The sequence below is a fragment of the Mustela lutreola genome, chromosome 3, assembly GCF_030435805.1.
Source record: "Mustela lutreola isolate mMusLut2 chromosome 3, mMusLut2.pri, whole genome shotgun sequence".
Lineage (NCBI taxonomy): Eukaryota > Metazoa > Chordata > Mammalia > Carnivora > Mustelidae > Mustela > Mustela lutreola.
This window is the reverse complement of record NC_081292.1, coordinates 85,167,212-85,187,551: the sequence shown is the minus strand read 5'-3', so window position 1 is coordinate 85,187,551 and position 20,340 is coordinate 85,167,212. Positions and strand designations below refer to the sequence as shown.

Sequence of the window (20,340 nt, the reverse complement as noted above, 5' to 3'; positions counted from 1 at the left end):
CTGATTTTTTCCTCTGTTGGGTGTTCCTCCTCCTCGTCATTTTGGTGAGAAGTTGTTGAGGGAATGTATAGCTGAATATATCAGCCACAATCGAGGCAGGGTACACCCTGGAAAGTTTTGGAGTAATCGGAAGTCCCCACCAGTAATAAAGAGAGAGAGAGAAGAAAAAAAAAACACAGCCAGAAAGAGCCCCTAAAGTAAGATGTATAAGGTACATAAACAAGAACAAACAAGACCGACAAAGTAAAGGACAAGAAAAAAAAGAAAATCCCAACCAAAATGAACTCCAAGAATAAGATTAATATAACCCAGAACAGAGTCAAATACACAGAAACACTGACAGGGGAATAAAATGGGAGTGTGGTTATAAATCTCGATGTGGGCGAGGAAGGTTATTTTGTTTTTCCTGGGTGTTTCTTGTTATCCTTGTTAAAGGACTCAACTTTCCAGAGATAAAGGGAGATTGAAACTGATTTATATATATGGGTAGCATCGAATAGGAAAAAGGATTATTTTGAAGCTTATATCTGTATTATATTAAAAAAAGACAAAAAGAAATACAATTATATGTATGAAAAAAGTTCATGTTAGGGGCACATGGATTGCTCAGTGGGTTAAGGCTCTGCCTTCACTCAGGTCATGGTTTCAGGGTCCTGGGATTGAGCTCCGTATTGGGCTTTCTGCTTGGTGGGGTTCCTGCTTCCCCCCACTCCTCTGCTTGCCTCTCTGCCTGCTTGGGATGTTTGTTTGTCAAGTAAATAAATAAAATCTTAAAAAAAAAAGTTCAAGTTAAAAAGCTATTATGGAAATATTGTATTAAACCTCTAGTTGTAATGTTAAGTAGGTTAAAAAAATTAAAAAAAAACAAGAATCGTGAGAACGAGTTAAAAAAAGTTTTATATATGAAATATACAGGTTTGGGGACAAATACTGGGAGCTTAATATATTGTTTTCTCCCTCATGTTGGGGTTTTACAGTTTTATGGGGACCCTGTGGTGGTTGTCCTCTTGTTCTTTTGGCTTGTCTTCTGGGGTGGGGGGGCTCCTGTGTTGTTTTCCATCATCTTGCTTGGGTTGAGTCTCAACGGGCTGGGCTCTGTGGAAACTGGATTTTCAGGCTTTTGTTTTCTGGGGGTTTTTGTTCTTTGGTGGGTTTTTTGTGTCTTTTCAGAGGGTCAGAGCAAAGAATCTGTCTGCTCCCAGACCTCTGTCTCAGAGAGAAGCCTCAGATTGTTGCCCTCTGGGTGGTCCAGAACACACAGACTCCCTTTGCAATCTCCACTGAAAACCACAACCTCCCACAGGCATTATGCACCCCCAGCCACCATTCCAGTGGTCACCCAAGGCCCCTGCTTGTCTCTGCACCCCTGTGCAACTAAAACTGCAAGTGATACTGGTCCGTGGGTGCCTTTGCTGGAACTACTGTCTGGAGTCAAGGCTCATGCTGGGTGTGCCCAGACTCCACTGCCTAAAAGGTTGCAGAAGGCTGTGGGCAGAAGAACCCCAACTGGAGTTTGCACTGTGTTCTCTCAGGCGCAGGTGGATGTATGCCCAGCCCCTGTGGTGGTACAAGCAGCTGAAAGTTGCGGGCTCAGGGACCATGGACTGGGGGGGCCCTGCTGAACTCTGTCTGGCATGGGTGGTCTCTTGTGGTGACTGTCCTGGGACCCTGGGTTAGGCCCGTGCCCATGATTGCCTGATTCCACCAGTTGCCCTTAAGGTCTTTTGCTCTTTTTGAGTGCTTTTAACTAGACTCCCAGTTAATCCTGGTCCCCAGTCACAGGGCACTTTCGTATTGGTGTATTACTTTCCAGGGGGTCTCTTAGGGTGGCTCCCTCTCCACTGATGTCTTTTGCCTTCGTAGAGATCCAGAAGTGTATAATCTTATATCTCGGGCTGATTTCATGGGTGTTCAGAGTGTTCTGGTGGATACTTAGCTTACTTTAGGGGACCAGTTGAAATAGGGTCTTCTACTTCTCTGCCATCTTGCCCCTCGGATCTATAATCTCCCTACTTTTTCTGTTTTTTTAAGATTTTATATATTTAACAGAGAGAAAGATCACAAGTAGGCAGAGAGGCAGGCAGAGAGAGAGAGGGGGAAGCAGGCTCCCCGCTGAGCAGAGAGCCTGATGTGGGGCTTGATCCCAGGACCCTGAGATCATGACCTGAGCCGAAGGCAGAGGCTTAACCCATTGAGCCACCCAGGTACCCCTATAATCTCCCTACTTTTAAAAAAATTTTTGAATTTTGGGATGCCTGGATGGCTCAGTTGGTGGAGCATGTGATTCTTGATATTGGGATGATGAGTTCAAGCCCCACATTGGGCATAGAGCTTACTTAAAAAAGTAAAAATGAATAAAATTTTCTGGATTTTGAAATACAGTATATAGTGATAGAGTGTTGTAACCGTGTTGGGAAATTTGAATATTAGATTTGACTCAGTTGTTAGTTTACCATGGTCTTAAATAAGTTACTTCATGTTTTGGTCTTTGTAAATGTGGATATAGCTGTCCATTATAGCCCAAAAGATTTCTTTTATATACAAATAAATGGCTGTATGAAAAAGTGATTTGAAAAATATAAAATGCTATGTTTCTTTTTCTTGGATAGGACTGTTTTGAGTATACCCAGTGTGTGACATATAGAAAAATTTCTTTTAAGGGAATTCAGAATTGTATGTATTTTGTCAGAGTTTCTTCCACAGTTGATCAAGATGTGCGTCATCCCCATCAGATTTGCAGGGACTTTCGACAAGTTAGTAGTGGCTAGGGAAAAGAGTTCCATCTGGGACTAGTGGGTTCCATGAGGTCTCATTGGAGAATTAATGGCTAAGAGATTCAACCCTGATTCAGTCACTCTCCATGTAATTAGATTGAATTTTATGAGATTACTCTTTCTGTTGGTTAAAAAGATGCCTAAATAGCGGCACTTTCATTTTCTAAGATTCAACTTAATAATTTAAGCTTTAATTTTCTTATCTAGTGAAATGGTGATATTATATCAGTTTACAAGGTGAGATTTAGTGAAGTAATTCCTCCTGTAAAGTTTTTAGCAAATGTTTGTCTCATAGGAGGTGCTCAGTAAGTATGTTATTTTTAATCAGATCAGCTTGTTGGGGTTTGAGGAGAACTTAGAACTCCCACAATGGGGCAGGACCAGAGAACTAACGGCACAGGTGGGGACTCTTCATGAATTCTATCTTAACAGTGTATCTGCTCAGGCTTGTTGCAACCCACATGTCAGAACTCTGCAGGGGGACAGGTAAACAACCTGGTTGCTTCCCACAGCACTCATGCCCCAGCTACTCTCTTCCTTAACCTCATATACTGATACTCTAGGTAGTGTGATAGGGGAGGGACACGCATGCCCCAGATACTCTCTTCCTTAACCTCTGGGTACTCTGGGTAGTGGGGTCAGGGGAGGGGACCCATTGCCAACTTGAGTGTTCTTGAAGATCAGCTAAAGGATGGTTGAAAAGCACATAACACAGAAAAGATTTATTCCATTCCTACAGGTGTTCTCCTTTAATTTTTGAGTAGGTGGTCATTACTCTGGTCCAGTCTCCCAACCCCTGCCCCTCAAGCAAGCATTTTAAAATGGCATTTGATAATGTCTGTCACAGAAAGATGTTCATAAGTAGGGGGAAAGGGAAGTTACAGAACTATGAGTCATGTTCTCATTTTGGCAAAAAACATGGAAACCATATTTTGTATATGGAGAATAATCTGAAGAGAAGTATATTAAAATAGTAACCATAATTATTCCTTGAATTTTGGGGACTTTTGTATATCTTAGACTGTTTACCATCAGCTGCTGGAACTGGAATCCACACTGCCCTCTCTAAAACTATAATATCGCTTATCTTTTTTTTAGTGTTACTTTAGAACTTCCTTAATTTAGATGATTAGTTGCAAACTGGTATATGTGCTTTGTTACCATTTCTCATATGTTTGTGTGGACATATTGATAGATTTATTACTATTCAAGGTCTTACACTATTTTTGCTGTAATTTGAAAAAGGTAAAAATTTGTGCTTTTATTTTTGGTATCATGGGAATTAAAGGCAAATGATTTGGGATTTGATATCCTTCAGATTTAAAGCTGGAAGCATGTTTCCTAGGTTGTTTGCATTGTCTGTGTAGTTTTTGGTGTTATGGCTCAGAAGTGCAGGTTCATTGTGATGAAGGAGAGACTAGATTGATTAGTGGAGGAAACCTGGAGATGGGTTTTGGTCTTGGTTTGTCAACAAAAACATAGTTAAGTGACTTTAGGATAATCACCTAACATTTCTGGTGATAATTTTCTTTCCTCTAAAGTGTTTGGTTTTGGACTGGATGATCTCTGGTGTTCTCCTGGACCAAATATTGACAGCATTTTAAAAGTTTCAGCTAGAAAAGGATAGATTTATGGGTTATTTATTAACTGAACCCAGACTAAGGAGGTAAAATATTTAAAACTGTTAACAAAACAACACACACAGATATACAGGAAAAAGACAAGTAGAACTGTAGAAAAAGACTCCTAGATGGCAAGAGATCTAGAAGGTAGCTGTTTAATATTTCAGTTTTCATGGAGTAATATGCCCATCTTGTGGCTTTGTTTTTTCCTTCGTAGACATTGGTGGTTTGGTGAAATAAAGCCATTGCTCTAGTCCTGAATTTGAAAATAAGGCTCAGTGTTTTTTGGTTTTTGTTTGTCTTACACTTTAAAAGTAAAATAGTCTAAGCTGTTACAACTTTTTAAATGTTAGTATTGTCAGTAATAGAGCTATCAGTTTAAGAACTATTTTCCCAGAAAGCTATATAAAGAAAGGGTGAAAAGTTTAGCAGTAACTAGGTTTAGCATTTTTATGGCACTTATGTAAAGAGAAACATTAATTTTACTTTGTTTGCCTTGTTATTTTGGATGCTCATCAAGGTCACTTGATTGAATTGTTTATAACTAGGAGGAAACATTTGTAACAATTTATTATAATACAAATTTATAGTAATTCTTGGGGAATGACTTCATAAGGGCAAGGGTAATCAGGTTCATTTAGGATTATTTTAAAAACTCAGTAGCAATATATTGTGGAAATAATGACTGTAGTTACAGGAAAGTAGCAATGGTAGGTGAATAGAAACTTACAGCTTAGGATAATATTTCTAGGGTCCACCCCACAGGGTTGTACAAAGAGCTTTTCTTCTCACATAGCTTCGATGGAGGTTAATTAAAGTTTTATGTAATTCTCTCTAAAAACATAACTGAAATGATCATCATAGTCAACATTGAGTTTAAGATGGATTGCCTTGTTTAGTTTTCACAGTGATTCTGTGGGTAGGAACTACTGTTACCTCACTTTTATAGATGAGAAAATAGGGCTGGGGTCACATATCAAGTGGTTAGCAGAACTGGACTTTGGCAGTCTGATTCTTGTATCTGTGCCAGGATATGCTGCCTGTGTAGTTTATACTGCTGTGCAGCTTGGTGGTTAAAAGTGGCTTTGGTCTAGAAATTGAGGATCTGTCTCTTATAGCTTGTATGACTTTGGGTAGGTCATTTAACTTCTTTATATCCCAGTTCCTACAATGGTAAAATGGGTGCTTTTAGGATTAAATGGGATGATTTAATTTTGCTTAAAGTAGCATACAGTGTATGCTAAACAAGTGGTTATTGATAATCATAATAGTTGTAATAATGACTATTCTTGTTTCTTGTGATTTATGACAGCTCCATATTTTTGTGGCCCAAGATTTTCAAGCTTTTTTTTTTTTTTTTTTTTTTTTTTAAATAAAGCACAGGACTGTGCTAGTATTCTATGGCTAGTGTTCTCTTAAGTTATAATATTTATTGCTTTTTCATTGTATGTCCGGAAGGATTAGTATGAATTAATAAGTGAAAGATGTTTTGGTTTTACCAAGAGAGAGGTTACACAAATTGACAGTTAGCTTTAGAAGAGATGTCTCTAAAAAAAAATAGATGTCACTTTTTTCTGCTTCATCGTTTTGTGTGTATGCATCCATGAGAGGGAGTACACAAGAATATATGTGCAATCTCCAGAACCAGAGAGAGAGGCTTCTGGGGACATTTACCTAATTTTTTCAAGACTTATGTGGTGGGACTGGGGGATGTTTCAGTCTTGATGTTGTTGAGAACATGCGAGACCACAAGATCTATCCTTTGGAGAGGCCAGGCCAATAATTTTAGGAAAGGTGTGGTCAGTTAGAAGAACCATGGTTGGATTCTAGGGATTGGAGTTCACAGTGATGGCAAAGACCAGGTTTACTGAGAATGAAAGAGAAAACTTGAAATGCTAGGGAATTCTAGGCAGAGGGGAAGACATCTGTGTTAAGATTTTAAAAATAGAGTAGGGGTGAGAAGGTCTTAAGAATGGGAGGTGTGAGAAGGACTAGTGGATCATGAATAATTTGCTGGGTTGGGCCCAGAGGTGAAGGGTGGGTCCCAAGAAACTGTTACATTCATGAGGAGAGTTATTCTCATTTGGAGGAACTCTCCAAGTGATGATTAAGTGGCATTCTGACATGGGAGAGGTAAGACCCTATTGTTTGGGGCGAGAATAGTAAAGGAGACTGACTGGGGAATGTGGGTGGTGCTGCTTCAGGGTTCTAGAAGAAAATAGTACTTTTAGTGCCATTTTTAAAGTAGGAACATAATTCCATTCTTTAAAAAGCATTAGAGAATGTATGTTAATGGATTTGAGCTTTTATGAACGTTCTTGTCTTTGCCCATTTATTTGATGCAGTGTTCTAGGCTTGGGACAGAAATCTCAGTTATGGGAAAATACTTATTTTATAGTGATTTCCTTAGGATTGATTTATATCAGGATAACATTAATTAGGAATTTATATACATGATCTGTATTACAGTTAATATTTGGTACAGTGCTTTCTCTTTAGTGTTTTCATTTTTTTTTTTTTAAAGATTTTATTTATTTATTTATTTGACAGAGAGAAATCACAAGTAGATGAAGAGGCAGGCAGAGAGAGAGAGAGAGAGAGGGAAGCAGACTCTCTGCTGAGCAGGGAGCCCGATGTGGGACTCGATCCCAGGACTCTGAGACCATGACCTGAGCCGAAGGCAGTGGCCTAACCCACTGAGCCACCCAGGCGCCCTAGTGTTTTCATTTTGACTAGTTTTTAAATTGAGCATTTTCTGGGGCAGAATGCTTCAAGGGAATTTGGTCTTAAAGATTAATTTGGAAAAAGTTTAATTTGAATATATGCAGCTGTTTTAATTATGGGCTTTTTACATTTACATTGACATTCTTTTTGTATAGGAGTTAAAGTTCCTCGTAATTTTCGCTTGTTGGAAGAACTTGAAGAAGGACAAAAAGGAGTAGGCGATGGTACGGTTAGCTGGGGCCTTGAAGATGATGAAGATATGACACTTACAAGGTGGACAGGCATGATTATTGGGCCACCAAGGGTCAGTGCTATAAATTATATATATTTTTTATTACTTACTGTCATTTTAGAGTAAGAATTTTATTTTAAATTGATATTAAAATAATTATCACTTCTAACTGAAATAATTCCTCCCTTTTAATTTATTTGTATACATTTATTGATGCTTTCTGTGTATAGGATATAATGCTTGATTTATGGAGGACTGGGGGGAAAAGATTGATATGGTCATTTCCCTCAAGGTGTTTGCAGTTTAGTGGAGGAGAAAAAATAAATACAAATGACAGATTCTAACTATGGCAGAGAAAGTTCACTACGGACTTCAGAATATGTTTCTTCTAGCTGGAATAATTGAGGAAGGCTGAACAGTGGAGGAAGTTGCCTTTGGAATGAGCCTTAAAGGACTGACTGGTAGGATTTCAGAAGGTGGTGATGGGGCTGGAGAACATTCCAGATAGAGAGGAGAAAAGGTGAGGAAATGGAGGGGTATTTGGGAAGAGCAAACAGTATATTTTGACGTAATATGTTACTAATCTGCTGTGTGTGTAACCAGGGGTTTCTAAATTGGTTTGTATTGAGTGCACACTGCTGTTTGCCCTTTTGACATTTGACTTGCCTTGTAAATGCTATAGGTATTAATTTCTTCATACAGTATATAGAAAAGTCTCTGATTTTTGTATATTTTCTTTTGTTGGCAGCAGGCCCATTGTGTTTTATTCTTAGACCTTTCTCAAGGTTTTAAAGTTTTATTTTTACTGAAAATCTTTTCAGACTGGGAAATATTTTGTACATTGCATTCCTTACTCAAAGGTCCCATTTACTACACTCTTGGCAGTGAGTCTTTGAAATATGTAATATGTATTGTGTAATGTTTTGACTTGCTGGAAAGAACACTAATTTGAAGGGTTTTTTTGTTTGTTTGTTTTTTTTAGTCTTTGGTTTTATATACTAATGCCTACCTTATGGGAGCATTTCAACTGTTTTGCTGTTGGGTAGGGTTTAGATTTCCTCTTGATTATTACAAAAGAAAAATGGATCCAGGTAATCAACAGTGTTAACTTTAGTGAGTGAATTAATGTATGTCTTATATTTTCTGGTATTCCTTTGCAAAATTTGAGCACAATACTAACCTAACAAACTCTGACTTCCTTCTACTGCTTTGATTTTTTCGTGAGATATTTGAGGAAGGAAATGTAGTACTGATGGTTAAGGTTCTTGATTTATTTTATAACTTGGTATTTGTAATGAAAACCATGATTTTATTGCCTATGAACATGATTACCATGTTTGGTTTAAAAAAAAGTAATTTATCAGCATTCTTAATGAATAGTTTGAAGATTTGACAGTCTGAACTTGGTAGAATATAAATTTGAAATTATTTAGATTTAGTTTTTCTCCAGGCACTACCTCCAGAGAACTTTAAACGTTAGGAATGTTTTGGAGCTTGTGTATGAGTTCCTCAGTGATTCTGTGGGCTGTCCCATAACATAAGCAAATATGGAAGAGCAACTCCCACTTGATCTCACACTTTTGGGGTCACCAGCAGGACTCCCTGGACTAGGTGTCTTTCCTGGTGTCACTAAACTGCAGGAAGCTCTTGTGTCCAGGCTGTGCCAGTGCATAGTGAAGGTTGCTCTGCTTGGGGAAGGAGATCTGGCTTGCTTGAAAAGGTCGTGTAGACACAGTGCTGCCGGTGGCCATGCTAGACTTCTGTTCATTGGGCTTTTCCCTTTCTGGGGGTGGGGATCTTGGAGCCTCTTCTCACTAACAGGCAAGAGGGGAGCGCCTCATAAAGGCACAGCGTCTTTCTAGCCAGCCAGTGAGTTCTGCCCTGCATCACCCACCCTCTCTCCACTTAATCTCTCTCACTAAGGCATGTGGGACCCGGTGGGGTGAGTGCTTGTACACTTGTTCAGTTGCCTTTTAATAAAATCTGCAGGGGTTGATGCTCATTTTAGTTGTTTTCTCTTTAGAAGGTGCCATGTTTAGAGCAGTTGGAGAATTAAATGGCTTACTTAGACAACAGGAAGGTGTCTGACTATAGTATATAGTTAGTAAATATTAGTTCCTTTTTTACTTTATTTTACTATTTTATTAGATAACAGAAGGATAGGGCTGTTTTTTAAAATTTAGAAGTTATAAAATTAGCCCATGGTGTCCAAAGCTAAGACAATGTTTACTCTAAGCATTGAATTAGACCAAAAGGCTTAGTTTTTTTAACTTAAAAAAAAAAAAAAAAAGTTGAGGTCTAATTTACATATAATGAAATGCACAAATCTTACCATGAATTTCCAAAAATATACCTGTTGCCTATACTCCAGATACAGAGCATTTCAATTACCTCTGCCTCTTCCCATCTCCACCCCAGGCACTACTTCCTGCACCTTGGAGCAGATTTGCAGGTTATAGAACTTTGTGTAAGTGGAATCATGTAGTTTGTATTTACTGGTCTGCTTCTTTTGACTTAGTATCTTAGAGATTCACCTGTTTGTTCCATATAGTAAGAGTGTGTTTCTTTTTATTATTGTGTAGTATTTTACTCTATGGATATATACAGTATTTATCAGTTGTGTTCATGGTATTTGGATTTTATCTACTTTGTGCTTATTAGAAATAAAACTGCTATGAGCATTCTTTTAAAAGTCTTTTGTGAACAATGTTTGTTTCCATTTTGGTGGGGTGGGTAAAATGCTTAGGAATGGAATTGCTACATCATAGGGTATGTATACACTACTTTCTCCATAAGAAAATGCCAGATTGTTTCCAAAATGGTTATACCATCCTCTACTCCCAGCAGAGTGTGAGTCTGGTTGTTTCCACATACAGTGAGTATTTCTAACATTGTAGAATTTCTTGGGGGCTATTATTTTTTAATGCAAGTTTTATAGAGAGGCTAATGTATATCCAGATTGGAGAACCACAGACTGGATGATTTCCTTGAGGTCTCCCTGATTTTAGTCTTTCAATACATATCCAAAGCACTGGGCATGTTGTTAATGGATGTGTGCTGTTAAACTGGGATGACTTTTATATAGGTGTTTCTTTCTAAAGTGTCAGAATATTTAATAATTATATGTACAAGATTGTTGCATACATTTTAAATTTTAAATTACAGTAGTTTAATATCCCAGATCTGACCTCCACTTGGGAATAGCTCTTACTTAAGGGAAAAGAAGCTGTGGATCAGTTTGGGTAAGTGAAATCTATAGATGGTTAGCTTAATATTTTTTTCCAGGTTTATGCAGGAACCAACAGGTATTAAATTTGTCACTTTCATTTATTTTTACTTTACTATTATTGATTGTACATTAATAAGTTAACCAAGTGAGCGAAAGCCATAAGGATAAAGAGTTAATTATAGCATGAAAATAAGCCCAAATAATCTGCAAGGATTTTAGTTTGGTAGCTTTAAAATAGTTGTTTAATAATATAGTGATGTTCAACTTCTTGATTAAGAAACTATTTTAAAATGATACAGAGACATAAATTTTGCTGTTGTATCTCTGAAAATGGAATTTAATGAACCTCAAAGTTAATGAAGTAATAGAAATATAATGCATGAAATAATTATGTTTTATTACAGTAAGATGGTATAATATGCTGTTTTCCCTTTGGCTAGAAGTTTCTGATTGCTCTGTAAGTGGAGTAACCGTGTAAATTATTGTCCAGCCAGTCCCTTTTGAGAGTGAATAAGTGTTGTTAATAATTAATACTGGGACAGTGGGAATAGATAGAATTGTTCTGGACAAATGGGAACCTGTATCTATGTGTGACACAAGTCAGTAGTCCCTCCCCGTACAATATAAACTTTTTTTTAATTAAAGTCTGAATTTTTTTTTTCATTTTAATTTGTTATAGGCATTGTTTGTGCTACAAAAAGCAACTTCTGTCTCTTGATTTAACTTTATAGAATAATTTTGATATTATAAAATCTTGATTTTAAGTATGCTTGCTCCATTTTTTTGACCATAAAAGTCAAATAAATTTGAATGTGGAAAAGTAAATTCTTGATCATAAAGTAATGTCAGATATATTCATACTATACTTTTCTTCTTTAATTAGTAATTGAATATTATTATTATTATTTTTTGCCTTCCAGACAAATTATGAAAACAGAATATATAGCCTGAAAGTAGAATGTGGACCTAAATACCCAGAAGCTCCTCCATCAGTTAGATTTGTAACCAAAATTAATATGAATGGAATTAATAATTCCAGTGGAATGGTAAGTTAAAATAGTCATTTTATTCCTATATAATGAATAATATATAGTCAGGAGAAAGTTAAAATTTAAAAAGGACTTTGTTTAGCTGGAAGTTTAAAAGAAATTAATCTTATATTGTTTTTCTTGTATAAGTCAACCTATCCTTAAAAAACTTGTATGTACCAGCCTAGATAGATGTTGACAACAGTTTTCTTAGGGTTTTATTAATTGCTTTAGTAGTCATATTTTAGTTGAATCCTTATTTGGTGAAAAGATGACCATTATTTCTCTTTGAATGTTGTTTTCTTTAAGGTTAAGGTACATTTGGTGAGTTTAAAAGGATGAATATTCTTAAAGAGGAGGCTTTTCTTTGAGGGAAGGTATGTTTGTATTAGAACAAACAGGTTGGACATTGTTGTATGTTGAAAGCAAATCAAAATGACATGCTTGACCAGATTCACACAGGGAAGGCTGAATTTCAGTATGAGTAAGTTGTTAAGGTTCATGTTAAGACTTTTAAAAAAAATAAGTTATTTATTTATTTGACAGAGCGCAAGAGAGCACAAGCAGGGGCAGGGGCAGAGGGAGAGGGAAAAACAAATTCCCCCCTGAATAGGAAGCCCCATGCATGTGGAACTCAATCCCAGGACTCTTGGGATCATGGTTTGAGCTGAAGGCAGACTCTTAACCTACTGAGCCACTTAAGTGTCCCTCATGTTAAGACTTTTAAATCCAGGCTCTTGAGATACCATGTTGAGGGCATACTCACATGCAAAATACATGTTAGGTAGTGTAACAACAACAACATAATAGTAAAATGAACATTATCCATCTTAGGAAATAGAATGTTACCAACATCCTTAATTTCTTGTGTACTCCTCCTCATCCCATCTCTGTATTCTTTTCCTTACCAATGGTAATTAACATCTTAAAAATTTTCTTTTATACTCATTTTTTTTTTTAAATTTTACCCAGTGTATCACATGTGTCTACCTATCCTTCCTCCTCCTTTTCTTCTTATCTACCTATATGCGTACCTTAATATATCATCTGTTAAAAACCGAGTTTATGGGACACTTGGGTAGTTCAGTCAGTTAAGCGTCTGCCTTCAGCTCAGGTCCCAGGGTCTTGGGATTGAGTCTCACATCAGACTTCTTGCTTGGTGGTGGGGAATCTGTTTCTCCCTCTTCCTCTGCCTCCTCCCCACTGCTTACAGGCACATGTACTCTCTCTCTCTCTCTGACAAATAAATGAAACAACAGCAACAAAAAACCCCGAAAAAGCCAAGTTTATACCAGTACCTTCAATTCTATTTCAGCACGATAGGGTATATTCCATATTTCATCTTCTCCACATTTGTAATTCCCTCTGACTACAAGTTGAGCCCTGGACATAGAGCTAGCTGTCTAGCTTCAACCTCAGTCAAATATGCAGGCCCACAGCTAGGACCCAGAATGGCTGGTGTCTCTCTGCTGGGTGTATTGGATGAAAGCATGACCCTGATAGGAAGAAGGTAGATGGGTCATTGGAAATCTCAGCTGTGGGCCTCCTGGGTCACTTCTGAACCTCCCTATCTGGTACATGCCAATTAGAAGCTGGGTTCTGAGAGTCCTTCCTGTCAGTCTGTCAATCTTTGCAATTTACTGGGAACATTTAGTTTATTTAATATACAATATATTAATATATTTGGTTTAATAAGTTATCTTATTTTGTGGTTTCTGATTTCCTGTGTGGTTTTTGTTTCTTGTCTACTTTTGAAATGGTTCTCAACTTTTAAATTCTGTTTCTGTTCTTTCAGTAGTTATTCTGGAAATTATAATGTGCATACCTAACTATTTCTATGTCCGGTGATAAGAGATATTATAGAAGTAGGATTATAAAACATTTTGAATTTACAGAAACAATACTGTTTAGGGAATTCTTTTGTGACACATAGTATTACCTTTATGAGGAAGAAATTTAACAAAAATATTTCTGTTTTTGTTAGAGAAAAATTTCTCTACCAGGAGTAGCTGTTCTTCTCAACTGCTGGTTTGTTTTCATATTATAGACTGTAAATTAAGTAATTAATGGTGGGCTCTGCATTGTTGTAGGAACTAGGAAGTTCAGGATTAAATTTCAGGAACACCTCTGATGAGTTTATCTGATCTCATGGGTGTCTTATCTACTTTTTGACATTTTTGTCTCTTTCTCTATTTTTCTTCCCTTTCCTGTCTACTGTTAAGTCCTGTAAGTCTTTGTTGGAAATGTAACTTTGAGTCAAGTCTTATTTTTCTGTTTACATTGCCACTAAATGAACGTTGACCATCATCTCGTGTCTTGAAATAATCTCTGATTTTGCTTTCTTACTTCCTCCAGTCTTTTCAGAGCAAGGAGCCAGAGGATCTTTCTAAAATACAAATTGTGTCATATCACTTCTGTGCTGTAATACCCATGAATGATTTCAGCAACATTGTGCATGCCTTTTGCTATGGCTTATTAGTACTCACAGGGTACACACTGTCTCACATACCTTTTATTTTGCCTTAGGACTGTTGTACTGTCTTTTCTTCCAGTCTGGACATATCCACTCTGGCGAATACTTACAGATGCTTCATTTCTCAGTGTAAATGTCACTCTCTTAGACAAGTCCTTCCTGATTCTCCAGTCTGAATTCTGTCCCTTTTTTTACTCTGAAAATCTTTTCTCTGATAATCTTTTATTCTGATAATAGCAGTTACTATAAATTTATTACCACTTTTCTCTTGGTTTTCATTTTTGGTGCCTTGTTTAAAAAGATTATTTATTTATTTATTTGAGAGACAGAGAGGGCGTGCACAACCAAGGGGGAAGGTCAGAGTCAGGAGAAGCAGACTCCCTGCCAAGAAGGGAGCCCAATGCTGGGACTCCATCCTAAGAACCCAGGATTATGACCTGAGCAGAAGGCAAACGCTTAACCGACTAAGCCATCCAGGCATCCTCATTTTTGGCGATTTTATTCATTCATTCATTCATTTATTTATTTATTATTATTATTTTTTAAAGATTTTATTTATTTATTTGACAGACAGAGATCACAAGTAGGCAGAGAGGCAGGCTGAAAGAGAGAGAGGAAGAAGCAGGCTCCCTGCCGAGCAGAGAGCCCGATGTGGGACTTGATCCCAGGACCTGGGATCATGACCTGAGTCGAAGGCCATAGCGGCTTAACCCACTGAGCCACCCAGGCACCCCATTGGAGTTTTTTTAAAAGAAATATTTTTAACATATAGACAAGTTTCAGAAAATGATATAACCAATATCTTCCATTTTCCCTTGTCAGATTTTAGCTTGTTGGTCTTATCTGTAATAGCTCGTTTCTTTCTTTCTTTCTTTTTTTTTTTTTTTAAGAGAGACTATATTATAAATAGTTAAGTCTGTGTTCCTTTCCCAAGTTTCCCCTTCCACTTTCCTCAGAGGTAGTCTTATCTTGAATTTCATGTTTATCATTTCTGAACATGATTGTTTTGTTTTTACTGTGCATGTGTGTGTATACTTCTGTTTTGTATCACTTTTGTTAGTGATTTTTGAGCTTCATTCATGTTGAGTCATTTAAATTAGATTGTTCTTTTTAATACTCTCTTTGTCACCTGCTGGACATTTAGGCTATTTTCAGTTTTCCCTGAAAAGATTGCTACTGTGGACGTTCTTGTACATGTATTCTTTTACTCTAGGGCAGTGTTTCTCAAGACTTGGTTGTTGGTTCCTTGGTTTGTTGGTTCCAGTATGTTATAGATCAGTACTTTTGTAAGATACAATAAAAAATACTAAGAAAATAAAATTCAAAAAGATAAAATACAAGCTTGGATTTTTTAAATAAAAATTTCTCTGTCAAATTATCATAGAACTCTTGAAACACTTACTCTCAATTTCAGTGTTTATCTTGAGGTACACCAGCAAAAAATTAGTTCAAGGCCTAGTGTCATTCCATGAAACATGCTTAGAGTAGCACTGTTCTAGGACATACACCCAGAAGTGGAATGTCTGCTGAGGTGTGGGGCTTGACTTCAACTTGATATAATACTGCCATCTTACTCTCCATAGGGCTATATCCATGTCTGTCCTCTTAGCTGTGTGTAACAGTACCCTGTGATCGTACATCTCACCAACATTTCATGTCGGCAATCTGGAAACAGAATAATACGGATTTTAATTATTAGAGTGTAGAGAGTAGAGATAGGGTGAATACACTGGACATCAGTTTTTCTCTTGAATTTAAGAATTTAAAGTATTACTTTCATAACTAGGAAATAAATAGCCATAATCTCACATTGACCATTGGTGATAAGCTGGCATAATTTTATATTATATATTTTGAGGTTATTTAAGTACCTGATGAATTATGGGTGTTGCTTTAGTAATTTTGGTGTGTATCTATTTTATACAGTAAGGCAGAATTATTCCTTGGGGCGTTTAGCACTATAAAGCATAAATTGTAGTTCTTTATGTTACGAGGTATCAAGTTTTAGAGGTTATTGTATATTATAGAATGGTAAGATGCAGATTTGTTCTGACATAATATTTTCCCATGCTCTTTTCCCCCTCTTCTCTCTTCTTCATCCCCCAGCCCCCCACTTTTTTTTTTTGGTGTATTCTGTTGGTATTTTACAGGATTTGCAGTCTTCTTGTTTATTTAACGTCACGTAACTTTACAGCTGTAAGTGTTGGTTTCTGCTTTGGAAAGAGCTTGGTATTTTCTTTACTTGTAAACTCCTGTTTGCTAACGGAGTCTACTTAAAATAGGCTAAGGGGCTTGCTACTCAGTAAGTTAAAGCATTAGAGTAATCACTTTAAATACATCTTAACATTGGGGTGCCTGGGTGGCTCAGTGGGTTAAAACCTCTGCCTTTGGCTCAGGTCATGATCCTGGGGTCCTGGGATTGAGCCCTGCCTTGGGCTCTCTGCTCAGTGGGAAGCCTGCTTCCCCCTTTCTCTGCCTGCCTCTCTGCCTACTTGTGATCTCTGTCAAATAAATAAAATCTTTAAAAAATAAAAAAATAAAAAAAAATACATCTTAATATTATAATATTATTGTTTCAGTTACTTGCAAGAGAATTATTTAAAAATTCTCTTTTCTGTTTTAGGCAGTTTATTGTGATATAATTTGCATACCATACAATTCAGTCAGTGCATATAATTCAGTGTTTTTTAGTATTCACAGGGTTGTGGACGCATTACCACAATCTAAGTTTTTAGAACATTTTTGTTCCTCTCAGAGGAGACCCCATGTCCATTAGTTTAGTTGTCACTTTCTGTCCTGCCTTCCCATACCCTAAACAACGTTTAATCTTTCAGTTTTTATAGATTTGCCTATTCTGGACTTTCATATAAACGGAATAATATTTTTTTGTGACTAGCTCCTTTAACCGAACATAATATTTTCTTTCTTTCTTTCTTTCTTTTTTTTTTTTTTTAAAGATTTGTTTATTTATTTGACAGACAGAGATCACAAGTAGGCAGAGAGGCAGGCAGAGAGAGAGAGGAGGAAGCAGGCTTCCCGCTGAGCAGCGAGCCTGATGTGGGGTTTGATCCCAGGACCCTGGAATCATGACCTGAGCCAAAGGCAGAGGCTTTAACCCACTGAGTCACCCAGGCGCTCCCCTGAACATAATATTTTCAAAGTTCATCTGTGTTGTAGCATATATCAGTACTTTATTGCTTTTTATTGTTGAATAATAATAATTCCATTATAAGGATATATAACATTTTATTTATCAATTCATCACCTGACAGATGTTTGGGTTTTTCTGCTTTTGGCTATCATGAACGTTGCTACTGTGAATTTGTGTACAAGGTTAAATGGGTAAATCTTTTCATTTCTCTTGGGTGTATACCTAGGAATAGAATTGCTGGGTCATATGATGACTGACTATATGTTTAACTTCTTGAGGTGTAGTCAGACTGTTTTTCAAAGTGAACATTACATTTTGCATTCTTTCCAGCGGTGTATATTGAGAGATTCTTGGCTTTTTATTAATTGAGTTGTAAGAGTTATTTATATACAGAACAGGAGCCCGTTATCAAATAATATGATTTGCAAGTATTTTTTTTTTCCATTCTTTGAGTTGCCTCTGCTTTCTTAAGGGTATGGTTTGCAATGAAAAATTTAAGTTTTGATGTAGCCAGTTTATCTGCTTTTTCTTTTGTTGTATGCCTGTTAGGCATTAGATACTTAGGAAAACATTGCCAAATGCCATGTCATGAAGATTTACTCCTGTTTTCTTAAAGTTTTCTTTTTTTTAATAGCTTAAGCTCTTAATTTAGATCTATGATCCATTTGGAGTTAATCTTCATATATGATGTGAGTTAATGGTTCAACTTCATTCCTTTGCTTGTGGATATCTAGTTATCCCAATACCATTTATTAAAGAGACTATTCTTTTTTTTTTTTTTTTTTTAAAGATTTTATTTATTTATTTGAGAGAGAGACAGTGAGAGAGAACATGAGCGAGGAGAAGGTCAGAGGGAGAAGCAGACTCCCCGCAGAGCCGGGAGCCCGATGCGGGACTCGATCCCAGGACTCCGGGATCATGACCCGAGCCGAAGGCAGTCGTCCAACCAACTGAGCCACCCAGGCGTCCCTAAAGAGACTATTCTTTGTGTGTTTTTCTGACACCTTTGTCGGTAGATTAGTTGTCCATATATGCATGGATTTACTTTTCTGCTCTCATTTGTAGTCCATTGGTCCAGTGTCATTCCTTATGTAAGAACCATCCTTCTTGATTATTGTACCTTTGTAGTAAGTTTTAAAATTGGAAAAACTTTGTTACCTTTTTTTTTTTTTCTTTACAATGTTTGGGCTATTCTGGGTTCCTTGTTTTCATATGAATTTTAGGATAACCTTGTTCATTTCTACAAAAACATAAAAAGTGCCAGGAAGTTGAAATTTTGATAGGGTCTTTATTAGATTTGTAGACCACTTTGAGGGAGTATTGACATCCTAGCAGTATAGGTCTTCTGATCCATGTATAAGGGGAAGTCTTTCCATTTATTTAGGTCTACGTTTTCAACAGTATTTTATAGTTTTTTTTATAGCAGTCCTATACTTCTTTTGTTAAATTTATATCTGTGCATTTTATTCTTTCCCATTTGTAAATGGCATTGTTTTCTTAATTTTATTTCCAGGTTGCTTATTGCAAGTATATAGACATGGTTTTTATAAATCAATTCTATATCCTGCAACTTATCTTTATTAGCTCTGCTAGTTTCTTTAATGGATACCTTAGGATTTTCTATATACAAGATCATTTCACCTGCAAACAGATTGATCTGTTCATTCTTTGTAGTCTGATGCCTCTTATTATTTCATTTTCTTGCCTGATTGCCTGGCTGGAACCTCTAGTACCATGTTGAGTAGTAGTGATGATTAAGTATGATGTTAGCTGTAGATTTTTATAGATCCCCCTTTTCAGGCTGAGGAAGTTCCTTCTGTTCCTGGTTTCTTAAGTGTTTTTTTTATCATGAAAAGTTGGATTTTTATCAGATACCTTTTTTTGCTAATTGAAATAATTATGGTTTTTGTTCTCTGTTAATACAGTGTATTATATTGGCTGGCTTTTAAAATCCTGAGCCAAACCTGCAGTTCTGGGATAAATCCCACTTGGTTGGAATCTTTTTTATGCATTACTGCAGATCAGCCACAGATGGGTATTTATCAAGTCTTTTGTAAGCCTGTGAACAGCCCTGTACATATGTGCTCTTAAGGACTCCCAGGGATATGTTGGAACTTTTCAAAGCCCCTATGGACATCTCATTTCCCAGTTTTTCCTCTGAAATATTTTGATCACCTTCCTGTTCGTATTGTTTCCCCAGGCAGCAGAGATGTTAAAACAATTGACACTGATTATTTTTGACAAATGCCTGGGGTAGGTGTGGATGTGGGTGGGCAGAGGAATAGGTGGTACTCAGTGTGTGAATTTTGAGGTCAGAAAAAGAAAAACCCTGTGGGTGGGATTTTTCTGGGAACTGCCGGACAGGTCCAGTGGTGTCAGTTATATGGGAATAAGGCTTTGAAGGACCTGTAGTCCGTTCTGTCAGTCTTTTACAATGGAAGGTTAGTTTAGTATTGTGCAAAGAAAACACTGGTAAGAAAAATCCAAAAGCAGAAATTAGGTTCTCAGCTTTTTCCTAAATCCTATTTAAGATAATTGCCCAGGTTCTGGGTAGTGGGCCTTGGAGATAGAGAGGAACCTTCAGATCTTATCTCATCAAGAAGCAATTGGCAGGGCGCCTAGGTGGCTCAGTGGGTTAAAGCCTCTGCCTTCAGCTCGGGGCATGATCTCAGGGTCCTGGGATCGAGCCCCATATCGGGCTCTCTGCTCTGCGGGGAGCCTGCCTCCTCCTCTCTCTCTGCCTGCCTCTCTGCCTACTTGTGGTCTCTCTCTGTCAAATAAATAAATAAAAAATCTTAAAAAAAAAAAAAGAAGCAATTGGCAAATATGTTTATATATTTTACATATATTACATATATGGCAAATATGTAGTTATTTAATGTAATGTTTGCTTATTTCTGATGTCCAAAATTAACTACATGTTTATTGTAAGATACAGAAAAGCACACACACACGACACACATTTTTAGGAAATAACCTGTTACAGAAGCACTATTGTTCCTAAGTTGTCGCGCTCTCCCTGCCTGCAGAGATGACGCAACACCAACACACAGGTCAATGCACAAGCTCTTGTTTATTCTCTGGTGGATCTTTCTCTTCCCTTTCTT

General features: G+C 37.0%; 1 protein-coding gene across 3 annotated transcripts in view; it reads left to right on the top strand.

The window, feature by feature from the left end:
• The window catches only part of UBE2V2 (ubiquitin conjugating enzyme E2 V2), a 61,840-nt gene that overhangs the window by 36,306 nt on the left and 5,194 nt on the right, over positions 1-20,340 (top strand). For all 3 annotated transcript variants that reach the window (XM_059166485.1, XM_059166487.1, XM_059166486.1), the window contains exons 2-3: positions 7,276-7,424; positions 11,502-11,627. In XM_059166485.1, the coding sequence (XP_059022468.1) occupies positions 7,276-7,424; positions 11,502-11,627 (275 nt within the window). The remainder of the gene's footprint in view (positions 1-7,275; positions 7,425-11,501; positions 11,628-20,340) is intronic.